General features: G+C 39.5%; 2 protein-coding genes and 2 non-coding genes across 4 annotated transcripts; 1 reads left to right on the top strand and 3 right to left on the bottom strand.

The window, feature by feature from the left end:
- Positions 1-1,092: 1,092 nt before the first annotated feature.
- LOC126372757 (uncharacterized) lies at positions 1,093-25,249 on the bottom strand. Its single transcript, XM_050018633.1, has 10 exons — positions 24,663-25,249; positions 7,289-7,442; positions 6,890-7,052; positions 5,578-5,711; positions 4,863-5,022; positions 4,233-4,371; positions 3,556-3,633; positions 3,074-3,217; positions 2,540-2,677; positions 1,093-1,795 (listed from the first exon to the last, which is right to left on the bottom strand). The coding sequence occupies exons 1-10, from the start codon at positions 24,836-24,838 to the stop codon at positions 1,612-1,614; spliced, it is 1,470 nt and encodes a 489-aa protein (XP_049874590.1). The 5' UTR covers positions 24,839-25,249; the 3' UTR covers positions 1,093-1,611.
- LOC126372827 (probable small nuclear ribonucleoprotein E) lies at positions 5,862-6,403 on the bottom strand. The gene has a single exon (XM_050018737.1). It carries the CDS (start codon positions 6,292-6,294, stop codon positions 6,007-6,009), a length of 288 nt encoding a protein of 95 aa, XP_049874694.1. The 5' UTR covers positions 6,295-6,403; the 3' UTR covers positions 5,862-6,006.
- On the bottom strand, positions 6,767-6,838 carry Trnag-ucc (transfer RNA glycine (anticodon UCC)). The gene has a single exon. It is a non-coding gene; the product is annotated as a tRNA-Gly (tRNA).
- Positions 24,564-24,635, top strand: Trnae-uuc (transfer RNA glutamic acid (anticodon UUC)). Its single transcript has one exon. It is a non-coding gene; the product is annotated as a tRNA-Glu (tRNA).
- Positions 25,250-25,365: the final 116 nt, after the last annotated feature.

Genomic DNA, 25,365 nt, shown 5'->3' with positions numbered 1-25,365 from the left:
CAGTAGTCAAAGGACTGTAATGATGTCGACCTCTCCAGTTGGCATCGGTTCTAGAACAGTTCCATGACCGTTCAAACCTCCAGGCCCTTCATTTTTTGTTTTTAATCATTAGTCAAAGATAATATACCTAATGCACTCGTTAGTCTCGAAGCGCCGAACTTCATCGCCGTCATCCGTTCAAGTCTCATCTCTCAATATCAAGTTATTTATTTCTTCTACGACGTCCGAGCCTCCCGCCCGTGACAGGGCAGTGATCCCACTTTCAGTGTACTTACTTAGTAAGAAGGTACCTACAGAAAACTATAAGATCTCTACCATTCTCTGCAAAGCACTATGGAGGATGCACTGCAGAACTAACATAATTATATAAATTATTTTAGGATTTATTTTTACTGTGCGGAAGTATTTACTGAAAGATGTGATAAAACATAATTTATCCGAGATATAAACTCAACATTTCGAAAATAAGTTACCACTAGCGCCACCTATTTTATAGTAGATGTACTCATTGATTACATTATTACCTCAGGAGATGGCGTTAATTTGAAGCTAATATTTATTTTTAGTGGATTTTATATATTTATTAACGTGGTACTATTTTTTGTAAATACCCGTTAGTTCCTTTCCTCTCCGTTTCCCAATCTTTTAACTTGACATTAGCACATTTAAAAAAAAGAAACGGATTAGATATAAAAAAATACTAAACATTTCTTATATCTTTGTCAATATAAAATAGTGTATACCTACACATATTCAAATAATTTAAATAAATAACTGGACTAAGGGGAAGGTACTTACGGGATTTCAGTTGTTATCTCTCGATCCCCGGTTACTCAGAAATCTGCTGCCTGCTGATGCACTCAAAGATAATATAATTCAAAGAATTCACGTGCGTCTTAGATGCACTTTTCCACAAACTCTTCAACTTATTATTTTAGTGATAAGTTTTTTTTTAATACAACTGTACTTTTATTTTTTTAAAGGTTTAGGGTAGAGGGCGTTTTAAGCGAGTACCAAGGATGTTTTTGGCCGGGATTCTTAGGCTGATTTTGTATCGATGTTAGCAAACAAATCTTTGAAAAAAAAAACGTATTTATTCTCTTACAATATGTATTCAAAGTATTTTACACGTTTTATAAAAATAAGTAGGAAGAGTACGTAAATTAATGAAACATACATAATCGGAAATAACTGGGGAGCATGAGATGCGAAGAACAGCCCAACACATTCAGAATATTGTCTAATATTGAACACTGTTCTTTGTACATAATTTATTATGAGTATAACACAATCATAATCTGTGAACCGAGCCAAGTGGCAATTGCTCGGAAGCATTTCTGCTATAATCTCTGACATATAACCCGTGCGAATCGAAAAATCTCGCAGGAACGCATCTTCCTTGACGCAAGTTGAACATTTATTACCTTTACCTTAAAGAGTGGTTACGCACTGCATCTAATCTGAATCTACGAAGAGTTAATCTTGTCTATCACCCGATTTCTCTTGATATTTGACTAACTCTATATTTTCACGGGTCGATTCGGATGTAGTGCGGATCCGCGCTTGGTAAAGCAAATAGAACTTGGCAAGGACAGCAATTATTTTATTATACTAGTTCTTAAATGTGAATACTTCGTAGTCAAGCACAGTGAAGTTGTAGTCGGGTGCGAGCGAGACGGGCGCGGCCCCGGCGGCGGGGTCGCCGTACGAGTGCAGGTTGCTGTAGCTGTCGCTGTTGGTGTTGCAGTTGTTCGAGATCAGCAGGTCCGCGCCCGCGCCGAATATTGGGCCGCAACTACACGGGAACATTTCAAAAGGTTAGGGTGGTTTTATGCTCAGGATATGGTATGTTTTTATTTTGCCAATCTTTTCTAAGCAGGGTGAGGATGTAGAATCTGTATTCATCCCTTTGATGAGTTCGGTGAGGTATATGTGATAACTGTGCAGTAACGGCTGGGATAATAATGGAAACCTTGACCTTCAAATTAGTGTTAGGGTCAATTTATGTAATAAATCCTATTTTTTTTATTTATTAAAGTACAACAGACGCGGGTATCTTCCCACCAACTTCCCGAGTTAAGCAGCATGCTTTATACGCCTATTGTATGTGGGGAGGTCCGTGGTGAGCAGTAGATTGTATACATAGGTGTAGGTTGTCGATATTTATGCATACAACAACCCCTGCTATCTCCTTGTAATTATTTCTTGTTGGGTTCTGGGTTAAAAATGCCACATTGAAGCAATTCATCTACAAAAGCAATATTGCAATTTGATATTTACGCTTATAAAAGTGCGCAATGCAAACAAATGTCAAATAGCAATATTGTTTTTTAAGATGAATTGCTTCGATATGGTCTTTTTAACTCCCCTGGCCTTGTTTAAGTAAACGCCAATTTGAGATATTAATTAAGTAGATGTTAATTTGTGGAGTTTGTAAAGCGAGAGCAAGTGAAAGAAGAAAATTACCAGAATTAAAAATATTTTGATGGTGTTGCCAACACTTCTTTCAATTCCTGCAATATACGAATAGAAGACTTACTCAGGGTGATAGCAGAGCGCGACAGCCTTCTTGAGCAGCGGGTACTTGGTGGGCGGGTCCCCCAGCGTGAACAAGCAGCCGCGCTCCGCGGGCACGTACCCGGCCGCGGTGCCGCCCGCCCACGCCGCGTCGCTGTACCTGCCAGTAAATGGACTTATAATAAAAAAAGAAAAACTACCCTCGGGTTGTCAGGTCAATGACCGCGGTCAAGCCTGGTTTCACGGTAACTGTTCAGCCTATGGTTTAATAAATTACAGCTTGTTATTCTGCCGTTTAAGCTACATTGCTGTAAGTTTCATTAAAATCTGTTTCATAGTTTTTGCATAATGCATAAAAGTAACAGACATCCCCGTTCATCCTCACAAACTTTCGGGTTGAACAGTATATATATACTCCTCGCCAACTATGTTTAAGTCCCTTGTGATGGTGGGCGAGCATATCTAACTAGGAGGAGTCATAACTACTAATAAGGAAAATGAAATGAAGTTTATTTGTTTTACATATACTACTCAGATAGTAGATTATGTTGTTTACCCCCCCAGCGGCGGCCCCCGCGCCGGGGCCACGAGCACGAGCACGGGGGCCACGCCGTCGCACGCCGCATGGAAGGCCGCCGACGAGTAGCCGTGCGTCGACGCGCGGAAGATCAGGCGCCACGATTGTTTTGGGGTTCCGCACCTGGTATAGTGAAGTTGGTAGGTTAATTTAGGTACAACTCTGAGGTACAGAGACACGAACTAACTATCCGAGTGGACAGCGCCATAACTTTATAATCATAAATCATCTGTATAAGACTTGCAGCCATCTCTATGTTGAAAATAAGTAAGGAGTGAAATTCTCTGCCGTCCTCTGTATTTCCGAATGCATATAACCCGGGTGCTTTCAAGGCCAGAGTGAACAGACACCTTCTGGGCGAGTGAGCTCCATCTTAGGCCTCGTCAATGTCTTCGGGCAAGTCTGGGACCAAGAGCAAGCCCATCAAAGGTAAAAAAAAAGTGTAGTGTAAGAGTACTCACCAGTTGTTGATGACGGCTTGGAACGCACTCTTATCTTGCTGCAGTATCAGCGAGCCCGCGAACATGTTCACCGCTAAACTGAAATGTGAAATTGATCAAGAATATAAAAAAACAAAGCTGACAAATAAAATTTTATTAAACCCTAGCTGTTACCCGCAACTTTATTCGCGTGAAACTCTACTATTAAAACTATAAAGTTTAAAACCAACTTTGCCACCTCCCTTTAGGGGTTGAATTTCGCGAAATTCCTACATCGCATCCTAAAAGGACCCCCATGCAAAATTTGTAGTTTAGCCTCTTAGCACTTGTAATTTCTGAGATTTCGTGAGTGCGGCAGTCAGTTTACTGATGATTAAAAGACGCGGAAATTTTCAAGTGACGCTGGCTCCAGCTTCCCTTTGGCAGTTGTCGTATCTATTTACCAAATAAAAGTGGTTTTTTAATACTAATATCAACCCTGACTGGTATTCTGTGACGTCTTGCAGTTTTACCCTATCTAATACAGATATCTTTGTCAATGTTTAATCTATTTTATTTGCATTAAAAGGTTACTTGTTTAAGTGATACTTGTTGCAACTGCAAAATGTTTGATATAGGAAAATTTGCTATTATAGGAGTCACTGTCGCTTAAAACAAGTGGCTTTCTGACCGTGGGTATTGTAATAAGTGTTAGTTACCGCGGCGTGACCCGCTTGTCGTGGTCGTGGCGGTGAGCGGCGGGCGCGGCCGTGAGCGCGGCGCGGCGGTAGCGCTCCAGCGACAGCTCCATGGGGACCGCGCCCGTCGGCTCCACCTCCTCCGCGAACACTGCGCTGTCTGCAATAATATCAAGAAAATATATCTCCATTTTGTGACCTGTAAGGTTAACAAGTTGATGGACACACTAGTACTCCCCGCCCAGAATATCTTTCCCCGTTAATTTTGTTTGGGACCTTTAAGACAGAATGAGTATGAGTATTTATTCGCATAACAATTACAAGAATTGTGTTCGAAATACTGAAATAGAATGGTACAAAATAAGTTTAATGGTTCAAACAGTCGGTGTTACATTGCATTACAATTATAAGGAGACTTTAATCCAGTGTAATATCACATAAAAAATAATTCGATGCCACACTAAATGTGTTAAATCTAGCTGCTCTATAATTGTAATAATATCTAATGTGTCTGTTAATGTGTTAATGATCTACTTCAACGACGCTGACGTTATTGCGCTCACGAAATCACGTCATACGGGTGCGTTACAACAGGTGTACAGAGTGTGTGATAAGAATCTTATTTGTGTAAATAAAGCAGTGCGCACGCACCTATGAGCAGCAGGCGCACGTGCGCCATGAGCGGCGCCAGGTGCGCCAGCACGCGCGCGCGCTCCTCCTCAGCCCAGTGCGGCGGCGGCTGCGTCACGCCTGCGCGTTGCTTGGCCCACGCCAGCGCCGCGCGCCATACCTCCTCCTCCTCCAGGCACAGCTGCAAAAAACATTCACATAATATGTAACAATAACATTAATAGAAACAAGCTTTACCTACTCCTGCCTAATAATAATAAATCTTACATTTAAACTCTAACCAAATGTTCGTGTGACTGTTGAATATTTACAGCCTAGTGTAGGAGTTACAACTCATCTTGTCAAAATGTAGAAAAACAAAAAAAAGTTAATTCTAACAGTTTGCTATTCTTATTTGCTGTTAAAAACCATAAATCCAAAAAATATAAAATAGTAAAGTAGTAGTAATAATAGTAGTAGTGTAATAGTGTCTACAGTAATATAATATAGTAATTAAAATCCCAACCCCTTTGTTTAATTAACTATTGTGTCTGGAAGTGTCGGTCTTACGAGCTCTATGAGATTACTAAAAAGTAATCTTGAACACTGCTATGGCCACCACCCAGCACTCGTTTGCAGCTATTTCATAATTAAGGATGACACAAATCGAGGAAACCTAGAGCAAACTACTAAACAACTGACATAAATGTAAAAATCGGACGTAATGGTTTCTAAAACAATAACAAAATGTACTAACAAAGTCAGAAGATATGAGCTTGATGAGGGCTTCCTTTGGCAGGTTGAGGAAGGCATTTGACTTGACACAGTCCGCAGCATTGTCCCCAATGAATGCAATGCATCGCTCCATGAAAGAAGATGCACACTTGCCTCCTGCAATATTTACATAACTCATATCAATTACAAGGGCAATAAATAAGGAAGGAATAAAAACCTATGCAAGTGTTGAATACATACCTATGTGTAATGTAGTGTAAAGCATTGAAAGAGATGTTTGTATGGTAGGAAATAAAACCCAATAAGTTGTAAACCTTAAATTTAATGAAGACAATACAGATCACCTGGACGTCTACAAAATTTTCACTTATACAGGTAAGAATTGTAACGATCACACTCAATTCACCTAGGAATGACTGTCCTCTTAGTAGTAAACATTTATAACCTAGTTTTACACGTTAGCGTTCGGGTTAACGTTTTGGATGAGCGTTATATTATCTCCTTTCAACATGATCCGCCCGATCTGCTTCCTGTTTTTGGTCTTCATGTGAACCTCCTCGGCGTCGTCTAGCACAATGTTCATGTATTCGTCGAAGCCTACGATGTGTCCCTCGATCCTCAAATTCACGTTTTCATACAACCATATTTGCACTCTGCTTCTATTTTGCAAATACCTAAAAATCAGGTTGATGGGTTGCACCATCACCTTCTGCACTTTCGGTGGGCCTTTGTATGCCATTTTTGGTTATTATTCGCTTGATAACTTTAATTTCTAAACACAAAAACCGCTATCAAACAAACGCCGGCTGCGCGCTTTCAAGGAAGCCAAAATGTCATAGACAAAAGATTATTGAACAAGATGGCCGCTGCTCGCATCGTGTTTTAAAAAAATTGTAAAAAATACTGTCTGTCTATGGCCACCAATCATAAAAAAAAAATTATATTATATTATACCAACACCTATACATACAAATTTGGACAAGGTAAATAAACAAATACAATATGCGTGATGTGTTGTAGTACCTATTGCATTATTTACGATTTTGCCTTTGAAAATGAAGACGTGGCCTGAAGGTCTTTGTAACCAGGCCAAAAAAAAATACAAAAAAAGTTTTGAAACTTTAAAAAAAATTCAGTAATAAGAAAAACTTTCAGTAATTGGTAGGTAATAAAAAATATTTCTATAATAAAAAATGACAAGTGCAAAAGAGTGCGATGGCCGGGAATCGAACCCGGATCAACTGCTTGGAAGGCAACTATGCTGACCATTACACCACCATCGCAGCTGAAAAGATGTTTGAAAATATATAACACTTTGTATAGCTCAGATTTACCTGGTCTATCTTGAATTTCCATAGCAGCAGCAAGTAGAGTGCACGCACTCTCCACGCTCAGAGTAGAGGTGACATGATCTTCACACGCAGACCGTAAATCTTCAACACCCAGATCAGCTGCTAATGTCATCATTTCGAACACTCCTGAATCTTGAAGCAAAAGCTGTGAAAGATAGTTTTTCAGACCTTTTGTTTTATTAACTACATCAACAAAAAAAAACAAATATTTTTTGTTAATTACAGCGCCATCTATATTATACGCGTTGGATAGTAACACATTAAAAAGTATTGTTACATGTTCCACTATTAGCTTACAGATGGCGCTGCTAAATTTACCGCCATCTGACGTGGAGTAGTGTAACTAGTTAATTATGTGAAGGAAGAAATTGCATGGTTTACCTTGCCAGTGTAGACGTACTGCACGAATAGGCGGAAGGTGTCTGGCTGGACGTGCGGCAGGCGCACGGGCATGGGGGATGAGTTAGATGACGGCACGCTGCAGCCGGCGATGCGACATACCTCGCCGCGCTTTGTGTTTTGGAAACCCTTGCATCTGTGGACAACAAAATAAGGTTATCGAATGATCTATAAGTACCTACATTATTAACTTTTTTTTTTCTACATAAGCTCACGACTATATCCCAATTGGGGTAGTAAGACGTACATCCATCATCGCAAGATGAAATAAGTTAGTAAGTACCCACAACTCACCGAGCTTTCTGTTAGGCGAACGTGTCTTATTTCTAAGACATTTGCAAAACAAACAACACCCAACAACTTGCTGCTGCTTGCAACACTTGCACTTGCATAATAGAAAATAATAAAAATATAATATATAATTTGTGTTCATGTGTTAATACTGTAAGAAAGTTACCTTACTCATATCTAGCTGAAAATTTTCAGCTAATTTGCAAATTTGCGTTCCCTCTCCTAAAAACCGTTTTCAAACAATATAATTTAATTTGTTTACAGAAAGTCAACATTTTCTACAGAGGTCTTGCTTGGGGTCCGTCTCGCCGGAGGTCTGAGTTGCTCTATAGCCTTGGGCAAGATTTTTCATACATACATGAGATCACGCCTGTTTCCCGTAAGGGTAGGCAGAGACTACAGAATTCCACTTACTACGACACAACAATATTTGAATTCGGAAATAAATGGATAAAATAATGAAGATTATAGGTACACTATCATCACGAGTGGTTATAAAATTGTGAAGCATAATAATAATAATAATTCCTTTCGGTCTCTTCGTCATGAATAAAATAAGTATAAAAAAATTCAAAACTCAGTCAATGAATATTGTTCTTCTCAATAAAAAATATACTTCCGTTAATCAACTCTCTAGAACCGGAAGAGTTCCCTGTAGACGCCCAAGCAAGCATAATTAAAAGCCGATAATCTTGAGATATTGAGGTGCAAATAGCGAAAATGGCGAAGTTGTCGGGCGCCAAGTATTTACCGGCGAGTTACGCCAAAGTTATGGCGAGTTATGCGCCAACTCTTGCCACTGCCACAGTGAAAAAATACGGTATGTAGGTAAGTAGATTATCTTTGTCTAAAGCATGCAACGCTGCGTAGGTCTATAGAGTCTCTTTTCTAAGAAGTGAAAGCTCTCAGGGATTTTCTTAGTGGTGGCTAAATATGCAAATCCCGTCCGAAGCAAGTAATCACAATAAAACAAGTTAAATATAGTTACGTTCCAATGTAATTTTACGTTTAAAATCCGACATACCCAGAAATCGCACCTGGTAACTTTGACCTTCGGGGTATCTACCTAGCCGTTTTTTTCTTAATTGTACCGCCAATGAATATGGTCTGCTGTTCTTTGTTTACTATGTCTCTGCAGTCTGCTGTCGACTGCAGCACTCTTAAATTCTATTCAAAACTTTGTATCGATGATATTTGCCGCCGTGCTCTGAGATATTCTTTAAAGTAGTTTGGGAATATTGCGGTGAAAGGAAGTGTTTTACATTTAATACACGTCCAGAATGTTTTAAAGAAAAGTCCAGTCAAGAGTAGTCTAAACCGGCGAGCATGCATGAAGTCTTTGATGGTAGTGGAAGAAGGGCGCAGGATCGTAGTAAGTGGAATTTCGTAATCCCTGCGTACCCCCACGGGAAATAGGCGTGATCTTCTGTATGTGTTTATATAAGTATTTCTTAGGTTAATTACCCGTTTGTTACATGGAATACAAGAGACGAGCACTGCTGTGCAATTGATGTTAGTAGGTGACAGACGAGGATCGAACCCGCGCTGTGTAGAGCTGTGACATGCTTCATTACCGCGGCGCCACCCAGGCCGTGTCGTGCGCTGATTGCATTTGCGCAACTGATTGCAATTAAACTACCATCCTATGTTTCAGTTAAAAATATAGCACTTGCGTGGGTTATTTATAGTTCAACTGCGATGAATGTACTTGTGACCACCCCCAGGGAACATTGTCGTGAGCTGATATGATATGCTAAAAAATTTTTAAAAATTTCCTGTGATTATCGCCATAAAATGGCGGAGAAAATATGCTATCTATTTTTCTTATGCCACACCCGAAAATATCAGCGCGGAAATTTATACACTTTAGGAAAATTATTATTTTAGTTGTAAATAAAGCAATTATTTTGTCTAAATGTCAATTACAAACCTTCATCTATAGATAGTAAACACTTTTATGAATATTTCGCATAATTATCAAAGAAATTACATACAGATATAGAACCACGCCTATTTCCCGTTGGGTTAGGCAGAGATCACGGAATTCCACTTGCTACGATCCTGACACACCACATTCGCTTTTCCCTGCCGTCAAAGATGCATACTCGCCTTAGAGTATCAATGAAATTGCAAATATTATATCCAGAAACACGTAGGTACATGTTTCTCATTGTAATCTAGCCAGTTGTTAAATAAAAAAGGCTTTTTACTTTTATAAGAAAGTTCATCGAGGTAATTCAACTTCGCGGCGAGGGAGGACGACATTTGTGGGCAATCTTAACTGGCGGACCTAATTGTCAAAGTTGTCCCGCCATGCAGAGACTTCTTAACAAAGGATTGAATTATGTAAAATAGAAAAGTTTAAGAATCGAGATAGCGGGGCTTCCAAACTTTTACCTAGAACTTTTGGATGTAGGCTCAGTAGCTCACTTACTTTTAGTTCTTATCTAAGCTCTAGAAGTCGATTGTAAACAAAAGTTGTATCATTTATCTTTACGAAGAAAATGTTTTTTATCTTTAAAAAAATAAAAGCTCGCCTCCAGAGGCCTAGCGGGGAGCGGGAGGTCTTTCGAGATTATCATTACATTTATCTTATTCGTGAAAGTGTCCCGACCTCAGCTGAGATTAGGGTGGCTGCGGCTTAGTGTTAATTAATTTACGAGCGCGAGCCGATCACTCGGAGACATTATCTGAGCTGCCCCACATTCACTACATCACATTAATCACGGTAACAGCCCTATTCAGATAACGCAACTTTCATACTGCAAATAAATTGATAAATTCTACATAAGATTGGAAGAAGTACCTATGAGTGAAAGTTGTAGACAGACTAGTAGACTTATTTCGTACCTACTTCTCTACTGGATAGCAGTTTTTTAAAAACTAGTACCTATGCGGTTAGCTGTATAACATTCCTGGGTTAAAGGAGTGAGTCGGAAGAAAGGCGTCAGATGTCTTAGTTTTACTATCGCTATCGCGCGCTGTGCAAAGTATATCGCGGGGTTCAATCAATAGACGCAATCTATGCTATTTATAATTTATATTTATTATTTACCTATATTTATCGATAAGCGGGTAATATGAATAAGGCGGTAGTGAACAATTAATCCCCGGCTGCGATGGACCGGTGCTGCATCATTAATCTTGACGCCGCACGCGCCGCTCTCTGATTACCAACACCACGATTTGTTGCAAACTTATTATTAGTTGCAAATTGAATATCTGTACTGACTAGCCCGCAAAATCTACAGGTATAAATATGCTGTCTTCTGTCTACAAGCAATTTAATAAGGTAATAAATTAATTTTATACATATAAGTTTGTTTTTAATTGTTTAGTTATTATCTGTGGGGCATGTTTAAAAAACTTACAATTTTAAATTACAATGACAATTTGATGTACATTGCGGAGTATGTGATCACGAATATTTTGCAGTTTCATATTAGCTACGTAATGAACATCAAATTGTCGTTGTAATTTACAATTGTAAGTTTTATTAAACAGGCCCCTGGTCTATTGGACCAGATTGAAGCCGCGGGCAACAGATAGCCCAGTTTATTTGTTCACGGTGACCTGACACTAAACCCCGAACACTTCATATAAAACACCTCGTTTTACACAGACGCTACACATTGACGTTTTCGTACATTCGCATCTGTTGAGTGCCGTCTGACGCCCATACGATTGAAGACTAAAGTATGGCCGAGGGGGGGGTGAGGTAAACTTAGCTCAGCCGCTAGTGTATACCAGCGTCGTGGCTCGCGCCGCGGCTTATGCTGAGTGAGGCCCTTTTATAAAGGACACCACCACCATCGTTGACCAGTCCATACACACAATTATTTGTATTTCTCGTGTATGTTGTCTTTTAATTATTTATTTTTTTTTTATTATGTGTTTGATTGTAAGTTATGTGTTACTCCGTGTTTTATATTATATATTTGTTATTTATTTTATATTTGTTACTGTGGTGTCCCTTTATAATAAACGTTTCTTTCTTTCTTTTCTTTCTTTCTTAGTGGGGAGCGGAGTTTCTATACATAGTATTATGCCTTATTCTATGGTAATATTATAAATCTGCAGTAACGACCATCTATGTCTAAGTCAAATAAATTTGCCACAAACGTAACGGCCTCCGTGGTCCTGTAGTTGAGCGTTGGGCTCACGATCCGGAGGTCCCGGGTCCTAATCCCGGTGAGGACATATCACAAAAAATCACTTTGTGATCCCTAGATTGGTTAGGACATTACAGGCTGATCACCAGACTGTCCAAAAAATAAGATGATCCGTGCTTCGGAAGGCACGTTAAGCCGTTGGTCCAGGTTACTACTTACTGATGTAAGTAAGTAGTCGTTACATGAGCCATGTCAGGGGTCTTTGGCGGCTCAATAATAACCCTGACACCAGGGTTGATGAGGTTGGTAATTCACCTCTCAACCCACACGATAGAAGAAGCCACAAACGTACGGTCACGAGCATTAATATGTGTAAACTTTGGTACCATGTCACATAAACTTTTTTGACAAATTGAATAGAATAGAATAGAAATGGAGCGGCGTCAAGATTAATGATGCAGCACCGGTCCATCGCAGCCGGAGAATTGAATTGTACTGTAAGTCTCACTAAATGTCAAATATGTTAGTGCGAGAGAGTCCTAAAGTGGGTACATTATATTGCTCATGACTGTACCTTCACCCTTAACAAATTATATCTAGTGGCTTGTTAAAATCATACAAAGCCAGTAAGTCGTATAGATGTATTGCTGGCACTAGCAGCAATACATCGCGTCGACAGTGATTGGCGCTGTCCGAGTCCAGATGTCGTCGGCTAATTGACACCCACTGCGAGGGACACTTGCGCTAATGAATTCCCCTGTCTTGTATGTGTACGTAATTACGACCGTTGTACACGCAAGAACTTGGGCTGGATTTGTGATCTATGTGTTACGTAGACACACAGCTTCCGTGGTCTAGTGGTTAAAACGTTAGGCTCCCGATCTGGAGGTCCGGGTTCGATTCCCGATGGGGATATTGTCGAAATCACTTTGTGAGATTATGTCCTTTGTTTGATAAGGATTTTTTAGGCTTGAATCACCTGATTGTCTGAAAAAGTAAGTAGAGGGTACGTTAAGACGTTGGTCCCGGCTATTAGCTGTGAAAACACCTCCACCAACCCGCAGTGGAGCAGCGTGCTGGAATATGCTCCATACCCCCTCTGGTTGATTGAGGGGAGGCCTGTGCCCAGCAGTGGGACGTATATAAGCTGTTTATGTTATGTATGTATGTGTTACATAGGGAGATGGCAGCGATTGAAAAACTGGAGTCGTTTGTGGACAAAGGGGTAAACGAGGCATACGTTAAGGAGATCGAAGGTATGGTGGGTATTATCCAAAAGGGAATAACAATATAATCAATCAATCTTCAGAACGGGTAAATACTTAAGTTCGCAACTCGCTTGAGTACTTATAGGAAACTTATAATCAAATGTATGCTACTTATTAGTTTTCATGTAAGCAGCATAATAATTTAAATCGTACCCATATCGATACTAGATCGTACGTTATAATTTCAAAACATAAGTACTTGCTCATCATCATCAATTTAAGAGCCACGCTCTTGTCGGTGGTCGGTGTAGCATTTTCCATTCCAGTCTATCAACGGCCAATTCCTTGACTTCCCTATAAGACACGACGTTAACCTTTTCTTTAATCTGTTCCATGTAAGCTCTTCTTGCTACACAATATTAATTATTTTAACGCTATCAATAGCAAACCAAGCCATCAAAGCATCCGCAGACCTCCAATACACAGAGCTCGTGGTGTTATTTCCTGTCCCACGACGCTATTAAAACTTATCCGGAGTCGAACCGGACTCAACCCGACTGACAGCCGGAAACATTGTCGCCACAGCACCCCGGGGCGTAGACATACATAATAATGTAAGTATGCCAAAAATAGGCTTGCGTAAGTCTTTCCAATCGGCGTTCCCCAAAAATACGATAGATGGCGTTGTTAAGTTTTTTCTTCGCTTAAACTTCATGGATAACAGACATATGCATATTATGCATGTTTGTTTTTTGGTATAAATGATGACCCTTTTTATTACACCAAGGTACAATTTACAACTTCCACTCATTATTATTCTGATCAAAATAAAGAGACGCAATATAGGTAGCAACATCATTGTACTTATATATAATGTGATCCAAATATCAACCAACAATTAGTTTTATGTGCTTCTGCCATTACATAACATTTTAATTAACATGTTATAAATTATTATGATGAATGTTTTTCTACCTATTTATTAGCTAGAGAAATCAACTGTGGAAAACCCGTAAATTCCTTATTTAACTTCCATTTCAGCTAAGTGTCTCCGAATTATCTGGTGGCAATTTTTCAATATTTTAGGAGTGTAATCCGTCATCAGCAGGGGGTAAACAGGGGGTGACGAGAGGTGGGGGAGGGTTGACAGTGGTGGTCCGATTGCCAGCGACAAGCGACCATATCTAACATAAACGCTCACGACTATTTTGCCAATAGGGCTAGTCGTAAGATGCATGATGCTAGCACGTCCCATCTGTATTTGTATTTATTTATAAAATTTCAGATGTAGTAACATAATTCTCCGACCAAGTGGTTAATGCCATATGCGGCAATACTACAAACACTAACGTCAAAAAAATAAAATAAAAGTTAAGAAAATGACAACGGACTGTGACTTTTCAAAACGAATATTACTAGGTTTTTACTTCATAGTAAACGGCCTCCGTGGTCCAGTGTTTTGAGCATTGGGCTCACGATCCGGAGGGTTCAAATCCCGGTGGGGACCTGGTGGGGACATATCACAAAATCACTTTGTGATCCCTAGTTTGGTTAGGACATTACATGCCGGTCACCTGATTGTCCGAAAGTAAGATGATCCGTGCTTCGGAAGGCACGTTAAGCCGTTGGTCCCAGTTACTACTTACTGATGTAAGTAGTCGTTACATGAGCCATGTCAGGGGTCTTTGGCGGCTCATAGTGATGATGATCTCTCCGACCGATTTCGGCCATGGCGACCATATTATATTAACAATGACACCAGGGTAGATAATCCACCTCACAACCCACACGATAGAAGAGAAGACTATATAGTCTTAGCTACTCGCTCGCCGTGCCCACTGGGGCAGCCAGGGACACAACGAGCATCAGTGTCGGTGCCATGGTGATGGATGTAGCGACCGCGCCGCGACACCGGCCGCTGACACGCCATCTGCATTATCTACCAACACATCGCTACCATTAGAGAAACACAGCAGCGGGGATTCGATAGCTACGTAAATTTTAACATAAATATAATTTATAAGGCGAAGGCGAACGTCGTAAAAGAATTGGCATTTGATAGACAAGAGTGGAGAATGCTACGGCTCTTAAATTAATGAGGATGATAATTTTCAAAATACCCAGGAAGAGATAGATAGACGACCTGGACGTATTTGAGACTTGAGATTTGAGAGAAATCGCTCAGGACAGGGAGAAGTGGAAGCACAGAGGGGACGCCTTTGCCCAGCAGTGGGAGCATCCAGGGTAATAAGATATGTTTGAATTCAAGGTTAGATCATAGATAATTGATAACACGTAGCTTCCTGAATTTGCGCCCGGTTAAGAGCAATAGGCTAGCTTCCTATTACATGGGACTTATACATAGCATATGATATACACCTCTATGTAGGTAACTTGTTACCAGTTATTACCGAACCGTGGCCCTTCTGTTGTCTGTACACTATGGCGCTGTTCCTACAGCAGCGATTAGAACCCGCTTCCTAGTTCCGACGTCATGACGTCACCAGAAATGAGATGACGCTGAGCAGAATGTCAATTATCATCTTATAAACGTTACTGGGATTTGGGTTAACAGCTTGTAGTGTGAGAGGTGTCAACAGCGATACAACTTGGGCGGTTTAATTTCCTTTGTTACCTTTAATTTTAATAGGATTTTCGCGTGTTTTGATGTTGGAATATTATAAATACCCCCTTAAAAAGGGGATAGAAAATTCCTCGTTTAACCAATGATTTTCGAATCATAAATGATAATCACGTGTTCAGCAGTGAAGGAAAACGTCGTGAGAAAACCCACATTCCCGTGAAATGCATTTCGGAAGCATGTGAGGGGGTTTTACCTTCGCGGGTTGGAAGGTCAGTCAGGCAGTCGTATTCTGTAAAAAACCGAACCTGTCAAATCTTCAGGCAGGTAAGCGGACCCTGTGAGAAATGGGATAACGCTAGGGAGATGATGATGGCGAAGATTCCTCGTCTAGGATGCTTTGTATCGACAAACAGAAATATAAAATATATACGTTTTTTCTTTCGCATTACTTATCACTTCTTTGGCCTGTATATTTTATCGTTATCAGTAGGACGGCAGGCGGCGCTGAGGCGACCGCAGCACGCGGCGTCCTAGCCGCAGCCTCTGAACACCCGACAGATAATTAATCAACACTTTTTGCCCCACTGTACTCCGCCCAGATTACCCAGATCCACCGATTACTTTAATGATTTAGCAGGTTTTTCTAAACGTTCCGTTGACACAGATAAAATTTAACTTGTCACTGTTATTATTAAAAACGAGGAACCTTAAAATATGGCTTACAAAGTATGATGATAAGGAGGTTTTTAGGAAAAATGATTGCTGTTTTTTGTTTACAAAGTAAGCTGTTTTTTATTCCGTTCTGTTCTAAAAGCCACTGAACCGCTGTGAAATATTATAGAAACTGTTTGCTATGTGTGTTAAAGTGTAACGAATAAAGGCATAGAAACATAATACCAAGTTCTACATCTAAAAGGTCTCAAAACAATTAACAACACAAAATATTGCAAATAACATACAATGCGATTTGTTCACAATTACTGCTACTTGCTACGAACAATGCTACGGCGCTACGTCGTAGCAGTAACAACGAATGTAAAGCTTACAATGTGCGCGAGGGGGGCGGCAATTGTATCGGCGTTTACAATAAAACACTAGAAAGTTCTCGAACATCGCCGAAATAAATGAGAAAAGTTGTGTGTTCGCGCGAAAAACAATGCGCCCGCGATCGCTCGCGCCGCGCTGCTGGTGCCTGTGTATACTCGTTGGCGGTAGCGTAACTCTCTTCGTGACAATAAGTAAGTCGTATTGTGTTGCAGAGGATGATTTAGTAATTACCTCAGATATTTTCATGATTGATTAGGTTTTTAAAATCTTCTGCTTTCATTGGACTATATGATTAATGAAAGTTATAATAAGTGGTAAGTGAGGTTTTGGTTTCGAGTAAAGTTCTTACATCGACGCGTATTTTTTGTTTTTTTGACAACATTTCTCAGAGTAGCCAGGAACCGTTCATTTGACATGTTAAGGTAAAGCGTAACATTTTTATTTAAGTAACCTGCTGTACTATTCGAAAATAGGTATATTGTGCCACTGGAGTGGCGATGGGCGAAAAAGCTGTGAAGTGTAATTACAACTCGCGCCACACCGTCGCGGCCGCGGTGGCCACACTCACCACATCACCTTGTTGCAAACATATTGACGAACACAGAGTTTTAATGAAAATTGTACACTTTTTAACGAGACATTGTCGCAATTGCTATTTCGAACTTTTACAATTTCGATTGAAAACAAATCACGTACGGAAGATATCTATACTTAAGGGATTATTCTGGTCTAGGACCATTCATAGGTGGTAGGGCTGGCAGAGAAAGACCTAGAAGGATGTACATTGACCAAATGGGAGATATCCTTAGAAAAGGTTTGAAACGATTGATGAATGTGGTCAGGACTCAGGGTCGAAGTAAAAAGAATTCCATAGTCTCTTCTTAGCCCGGTGGGAAATAGGCGTGAGTTTACCTATGTATGTTGAATCGAAATTAGAATGATTTAGCTGTGCTGTAAGTGAATGTCAATTATTATTAATACAAATATATTTTTTTTCATTCAAATATATTTTATTACATTTTAGGAAAATGTTAGTTACCCTACGGAAACAAATAGCTGTGTTAGTCCCCAACGGTACACGTACCGCTAGCTGTAAGACAGCAGTGCTACGACACAACAGTTTTTAATATTTTAATGTTTTTCATCATCTCATTAATGAGTTCGCCACACGTTAATGACTTTCGTGAACTGTTTCAAACGTTTACATTGAATTTCTTGTAACGTATTTGTATAATAATATGACATTTTAAACTCGTCCGAACATAATCTTTGTTGGTGTGAGTGAAGTCACAAGTAGACAAAAGAAATATTTAAATAAAATTAAAGGTTTTTAAGGACAGACAGAACGTGAAGCCGAGCATTACGGAAAACTTTATTATTATTCTTAAAGATTGGACGGTCTCCGTGGTCCAGTGGTTGAGCGTTGGGCTCACGATCCGGAGATCCTGGGTTCGAATCTCGATGGGGACATATCAAAATCACTTTGTGATCCTTACGTTGGTTAGGACATTACAGGCTGATTACCTGATTGTCCGAAAGTAAGACGATCTGCTTCGGAAGGCACGTTAAGCCGATGGTTTCGGTTATTACTTACTGATGTATGTAGTCGTTACATGAATCACGTCAGGGGCCTTTGGCGGCTCAATAGTAACCCTGACACCACGGTTGATGAGGTTGGTAATCCACCTCACAACCCACACTATAGAAGAAGAAGAAGAAAGATAGGACAGGATAGGATAGGGGTTTGCCAATGACCACAATCTCAGCGAAGATGTCGCTTAAGGTAGCATTTTAATTTCGAAGAAGAGTGAATAGGCTGGGTGAAGGCAGCTGGGCGAGGCACTGTGAAGTTGACGCAGCATGCAGCGGTATCTACAATAGGGTGACCGGCGCATGCACAGCACAACTGCACCGACCTCTCTCCCCTGACAGCTTCTACAGACTTCATGCCGGAATATGGGTTTCGTCGCTTAGAGTCAGGCATTGTCTTGAGGGTAATCAACCACAGCTGAAGCCTAACCCCGGGAAATGTGTCCTCCACACAGGTGTCACGTCTACGGAAGCGAGAGGCTCCCATACCAGAATATTAAATTGTTTCTTATTTGTCTAAGAAGTAAGAGAAGTGTTTGAGGATTGAAGAAAATTGAATTCCATAGTCTCTGGTTACCCCTGTGGGAAATACGAGTAGGATCGCATGTATGTTCTTCTCTGCGGCGAACTTAATACAAATACATACAATAATCCTAAAAGCACAATCCACAAACACAGGTAAATATTTAGTACGAATAAGAAATTAAGCGTTTTCTCATTTTGCATAATCATACCTTAGTGCTTGAACAAGCTCATGCAAATTGTTAGAAGGCGCCCGCGCCACCGCCGCCGTTGAATATGTAAAACTAAATAGAGAAAGATTGTTTCGAACGTAAAGTTCTCTGGCTTAATACTTATTCCTATATAATTTAAATTCAACATTATACTGCAGAAATTCTTCAATATATTTAATATAATAATATTTTGAAAAGAAATCAAATTCGTTGACAATTACTCTTTTTGTTAGATGACGTCAGAGGGGTAGTGGGTGGTGTGGTCGTGTACACAGGACTAAGAAGAGCCTTCGAGTATACGTATCGGATATTTTCCTTCAAGTGTGAAGAGTCGCCTGAAGTCGGGTTAGGTGTTGTGATTGGCAGCAGATCACAAAGATGTTGGTTTAGGAGACACTCCTCGACAGATTGTTAGTTTAGGATGCCATGTTGACTTCCGGAAACTCGGGTTGCCAGAGTAAGGAAATTCCTCCCGTGAGTTTATAAATCCTAATTTGAATAAGATTAAATTGCGTAGTTTCACTTCAGCGTTAAGTTTATAAATAATTCATTGAGATTAACTTTGTATCAATCAAAATTAAATTATCATGAAATATTGTTTAATATAACCATCATAATTTAAAATAGTTTACTAACTTTTAAATATCATTTAAAGATATAATTGTATAATAGGCACGCACCTACATTATTATAATACCTACTACGTCATAAATCACAGCTCTATAAACTAAGAGAATTTGTATTTAAACAATACAAATTACAGCTGTGAAAAGTAAGTGGTCACAGTACCAATTTCGTCATCTGTGATTTATGAGTTTATATCAAACATTCTAATTATAACTTTGGTATTATGCCGCTTATTTTCGGAAGACTTAAATGCCCATTAGGGAAATATTACGTAACATACATTACTTTTTTTATTAAGGAATACAAACAATATTCACACTGGAACACAGTTTAAACACGATTTAAACTTACTAATCGAGATAGACAAACTATTTTCGAAAGATTTGTGGGTATGGTTTTCCACGGAAAGATTTTATATTACTAAGATTTCGCCAACTAACATTTCACCGGGTCAGAACTCAACACTAAACGAATAAATGGAAAAAAATACGAAAACTGCAGAAGTAACGCCATCTGCTGACGCAGCGTTACCTAGCTGACTGAAACGCATCACCTTAAGGCTGACAACCCCACCAAGAGCGTTCGATCACAACTTCACTGAAAGCACTACCATACTTGTCAAGCTCATGTTTACACTGTCACTGAGTCCCGTAAAAATCCCGACTGAATCCCGCGGGAGCACCCCGGTGTCCAAATAACAGGATCTATGTAATATCGCACTCGTGTGAAATCCGTCGTTGGCGAAATGAAAACTTTTTGAAGTGCACGCGAATCGAGGAAATTCTTTAAATAAATTTTGAACAGGTATTAGATGTTTCTGTAGTAGGTAACTTCAATACTAGGTACTACTTTAAGTACTAGTCCAGAGAGTTAGTTTTAGCCTTTGGTTCATTAAATGAACGAATGGATTAATAACACTCCAATTCTCACATAGGTGCTTATTTAGAAAGAAAACTTTTATTTAAGGTTATTTTGAATAAAGATTATTATTATTATTATAAGGTTAAGTAAGAGCACAAATGCGGTCTAATTGCTAAAAGTTCGTTATCAAGGGAATAGATACTCAAAACATCGACGTAGGTTCAAAGAAGGTACTTGTAACTTTATATTATGTATTTTTTGTATATTTTTTGTGCAGAAAACAGTACTTCCACAGACAATCGTCATCATCTAAACCTTGTTAACTTCAGCCACGACAGGCTTGACACGTCGCTTTCCACAAAACGACAGAGGATAGAACTAAATTATTATTCTTGCCCTCTACCAGAAGTGCCTTTCAGTTACCCTTGTGAGTGTAATTTTGTCAGAGAGCTCAGGCAATTGTGGATGTGTATTAATCTGCCAACACAACAATAATATTTTTAATAAAAAAAAAATCGCCTATGAAATACCGTGACAGTGCCGTTTCAAATCGCCACGAAATCGGTCAGAGTCAGCTAGATTGTCATTATTTCTATTTGTTTGTGTCTAGTAGCCATCAAGTGTAGTTTATTTCCGTGCTCTGTGCGCGTAACAGACAGCTCAGCAGTACGACCACAAATTGGACCCGACAGACCCGACCGGCCGACTGGCCGCGATCATCCGACCTGACTCTGACGGCTCATTACTCCGACTCATTATTTTTACAACATTATGTGAGTCTAGACACTTTATTATTGGACCCCCGCAGGACGACAATTCCAGACATATCTGTGAAAGGAAACTAGTTATGTTTTGGTTTTATTTCGCGTTTGTTACTGGCAAAATGAAAGTTTACACGCTCTGTCGGTTGTTATGAGTTCTCGTGATTTTATTATGACGTCAACAATCTCACATTTCCGAACATTTGTTTTGCACAGAGATATGAAATTTTACGAATTTCTCTTTTGCTGATGGAGAAAGTTATGAGTAGACTAGTATTTTAGATTTTTTACTATAACATGTTCTTCACGAGTTTAGTTACAAAGAGTGGCGTTTAGTCAAAAATTAAAGCTACTCGCGCCTAAATATTCCCAGTGGGTAGGCAGACACCACAACTTTTTACTTGATACGTTCCTAACACACCACTTCCTACAGTTACACTCGAACTCTTATTAAAAACTGAAGCCTGATTAAAAAATGTGTACTTACTTATATTATCAATCCTTTCACAATATTCATGAACAATTTGCAGTAATTTCCTGTAAAATTCTCAGAGTAGAGTTCTGCATTAGCGTTTCATTCGGCCGCGAGGTGTCGCTAGTTGCAAGGTGTAATTTGGCGCGCATTGAATGGCGCGAATTAGATGTCGCGACGTCGTTTGCTGGCAACAGCACCGACACAGATCGCCTAACGAGCTGCCTAAACAGGTGGCAAATGAATTACATTTCGAACGTACCTCTTTGGATTTTATATTTCGAATATAGCGTTGCTCAGGGGTGTCAGTACCATTTCTAGGCGTAATTTGTAGAGGAAGCTTAGGCCTACTTAGGTACTTTGGAAAAGTTGATATATTCGAGAGTAGGTAAGCGGCTCAGCTACCCTCTTTAGTCTAATATAGGGCAATAACTCTTTGTCTTTCCCGACAAACAAATAATCCCAAACTACCTCTCACCGAGGTCATTGACTTTTGCAACATGAAACCTCAGCTTGTTTTCATTCGGTTAGTTTACAAGTTAATTACACTTCCATCAAGTGGAGCGAAGTTCGCGTAGATTCCGGAGCGTCGAACTGCGATGTGGGCATGCGATAAATTCGCTACCGTGCATCGTCGTGACGTCATCAATCATTCCCCCAACCCCCCTCCCCTTCTACCCTACCCGCTGTAATTAAGTTCGAGCGCCAAATTATCGCTCCCCTATCGACTCGCGAACGGGTAGAGTGTCTATTCCGTGTTTTGATAATCTCTAAATAGGACGACCGGATAATGGCCTACAATGACTTCGCGCGAATCTAAAGGTCGTTTCAGTCAAGTGTAATGATTGTTATGGTTCTACGGCAATTAGGTAATAAATTCGATATACCGAGTTCTTTATAATTTTGTCAATATTGGAAAATCGTTTACTTTGTAAAGTAATTAATAAAACATCAATATAATTAAGCAAGAAGTAAGTAGGTAGATACCTACTTACCCAAAGCCCAAAACACAAGTTTGCAAACATTCCAGTGCCGGCAACTTAACGGGCAAATTATTAATAACCCGCGCTACATCGCGCGACGCAACTCAAGATTGATCACCGCGAGTTGGCGGGAACTTTTTAAATTAATCATATTCTAAATGTTGGCACACCTGCGGCAATGGCGGGGGACTGAACGCTCCGGACAGTTTGACCAATTTATTGGATTGGATTAGGTTGTATCTGGCGAACATGAAAGTGGAATTAAAGTGCTGTGGTAGAAGCGGAAAACTGAGGAAATGTAAAAATACTTATATGTATCTAGTTTCTAAATCTTCTTAAATGTCTGGTAAGCGGTGCGGTGGTGGCAGCAGCATCGTGTCGTGCTAACATGCGCAATGTGATAAAATATTGTCACGGGCATTTTATCGATTATGTCGTTTTGTCGATTGGTGTTAATATGTGAACCCAAATAAGTCATTTCGTTCTGTCAAAATACGAACAAAATCACGTGTCATGGCACGCATGTTGAGGAATAAAACAAAGTTATCGATTTCGCAAAAAAATATATTGAATCGAGCGATAATTTTATCACGTTCCGCATGATAGCCCTGCAGAACTATTTTTTCTAAGTAGAATTATTTGTTCATTGTTTCCATGACTTTCTCTAGAATATTGTCTCTATTTAGGTATAACTACCTACCTATTTATAAAGCAACTAGCAATCGAGCTGTATATAACAAACTAGATATATAAATCAACGACGACAAGGCCAAAGCGAAACAGAAACTCGATAAAACATTCCACTCAAGAGAAAAAATATGACAGCCATAATAAAGCAGCCGCACGAGCGATACAACTGCGGCAGTAGATCAACCGGCGGGATACACTTATTTTTCCAATTTACCCCTAACAAATACATCCGCGGAAAGTTTTCGCATAACTTGACTAACTTTAGCGAGTTAGTCGCGAGTTGGGAGTGAGGTTTTTCCGGGTTCCGACCACATGTCGGGGCCGGATAACCGGACACGTCCATTCGTCCGATATCCGCACTATTTCCATGTAAATTGGCCGGCGACAGATTCCTCCCGTCCGACTTGGCTCGTAATATTTTTGTTATCGAATACATAATTTATTTGCCACAGACGCCGACTTTATTTATTGGCTCCATTGAGTTTTTTCTCATGTTTATCTCAAAGAAAAGTTTTTGGGTAAGAATTATAGTGCTGAGATCGATACCTTCCTTTTCTAGGATTTTGTTTGATATTGCAAAAATATGGAAATGGACATCTATTCATGGTTGGCTGATTTATAAGTAGGTAGGTAATAAATATTAGGTTCCTGTAGTTGGAACTTAGGAAATAGATAAGCACTTATAATACCTACCTACCTAACGAGTGTGCGAGTATGGAATAGATATTGCATGTTCGATGAAACCTTTCAAATACTATTTAAAAATAATTTAATAATATTATAATATAATTTAGTTCTTTATTTCTCTCACAAGATAGGTAGGTACACAAATTTTCGTAAAACGTAAAATACAATTTTAGTTCCTTATGAGAGCTGGAGTCCGTACTAGGCTCAAGCAAAACAAACTAAACAATAAACATCTTTATAGGCATTATATTTATTGCACCAAGCGAGATGTGACTGACCGCGTAATCGGCGCAGTACCTATTATAAATAATTATAACCTGTGGCAGCGCGAAGGAAATCGTGCACCAAATAATTTCTGAACAGCGACATCTAGTGGCACTTTTTAAAAATATAGTTCATAACTTCGTCAGCAGATGGCAGTAAAGGCTAAACCATTACGGAAAAACCCAGAACTTACTTCCTAACAAAATCGTTATTCATCTTTTAACACATTTATAAAGTATTTTCCATAGTGGTAATTAATTTTTTATAATTTTCTAGCAAACATTGTGTTAGGTTTATAGATAATGACATTAGTTAAATGTACGCTATTTTCAACGAATCTTCCAACTCCCGTATGGTCTAGTGGCTAGGATACCTGGCTTTCACCCAGGAGGCTCGGGTTCGATTCCCGGTACGGGAAATCGCTTTTTGGTTCTTATTTTTTTACCTGGCAATCAAAATGATGCGATGTGCGTAGACTTTTTCTTCCGTTGGTCCAAGGAGGAAAACGATGTCTGCAGAATCTTGATCTTCAGACAGGCGTTGTAAGTCTCGAAGGAGGCCGGGCAACCCAGCTCGCTCCACTGACGCCGTGCAGCAAGTGCCAGTTACTCGATTTGCCATTATTATCACAGATTAACTAGGTGTCTTCACAAAAATAGTTGTACTGAAGAAGTATCTACTTAGGAGTAACTTCTAATTTTTTCACTTTCCACAAACTATAAACTCGAAAGACATGTAGTTTAGATAGGTGCCTAATAGTCATCACATCACAATAAATCACTGGATAGGAACTCGTTAATTAGGTACTTAATGATTATTAAGTAATTTTAAGTAAGTACAACATAATTGTTTAACAGGTAACTTAAGATTACGATTTTCACTTCAAAATATCAGATTACCACACTACCACACAGTTCTATGATGCCACTAAAACGTGCTAGTAACGTATTTTACCACTGCAAACTATCATTTAATTCACAATTCTTAAGTTTATCAACAAAGCTAACTTGTCAACATAACCTCAATCGCATAACTTAGCTTCCACTACAAATAACTTGAATTTGAGTCATTTTCTGCTATCCAACTGAACTCTCTGTGTTAAAGCTTACCTTATAATACCGACACAGTGTGCATTTCGTGGTTTTTGT

Source organism: Pectinophora gossypiella, chromosome 14 (genome assembly GCF_024362695.1).
Source record: "Pectinophora gossypiella chromosome 14, ilPecGoss1.1, whole genome shotgun sequence".
NCBI lineage: Eukaryota > Metazoa > Arthropoda > Insecta > Lepidoptera > Gelechiidae > Pectinophora > Pectinophora gossypiella.
The sequence above is the reverse complement of the archived record's forward strand: the minus strand, read 5'-3'. Positions and strand labels throughout refer to the sequence as shown.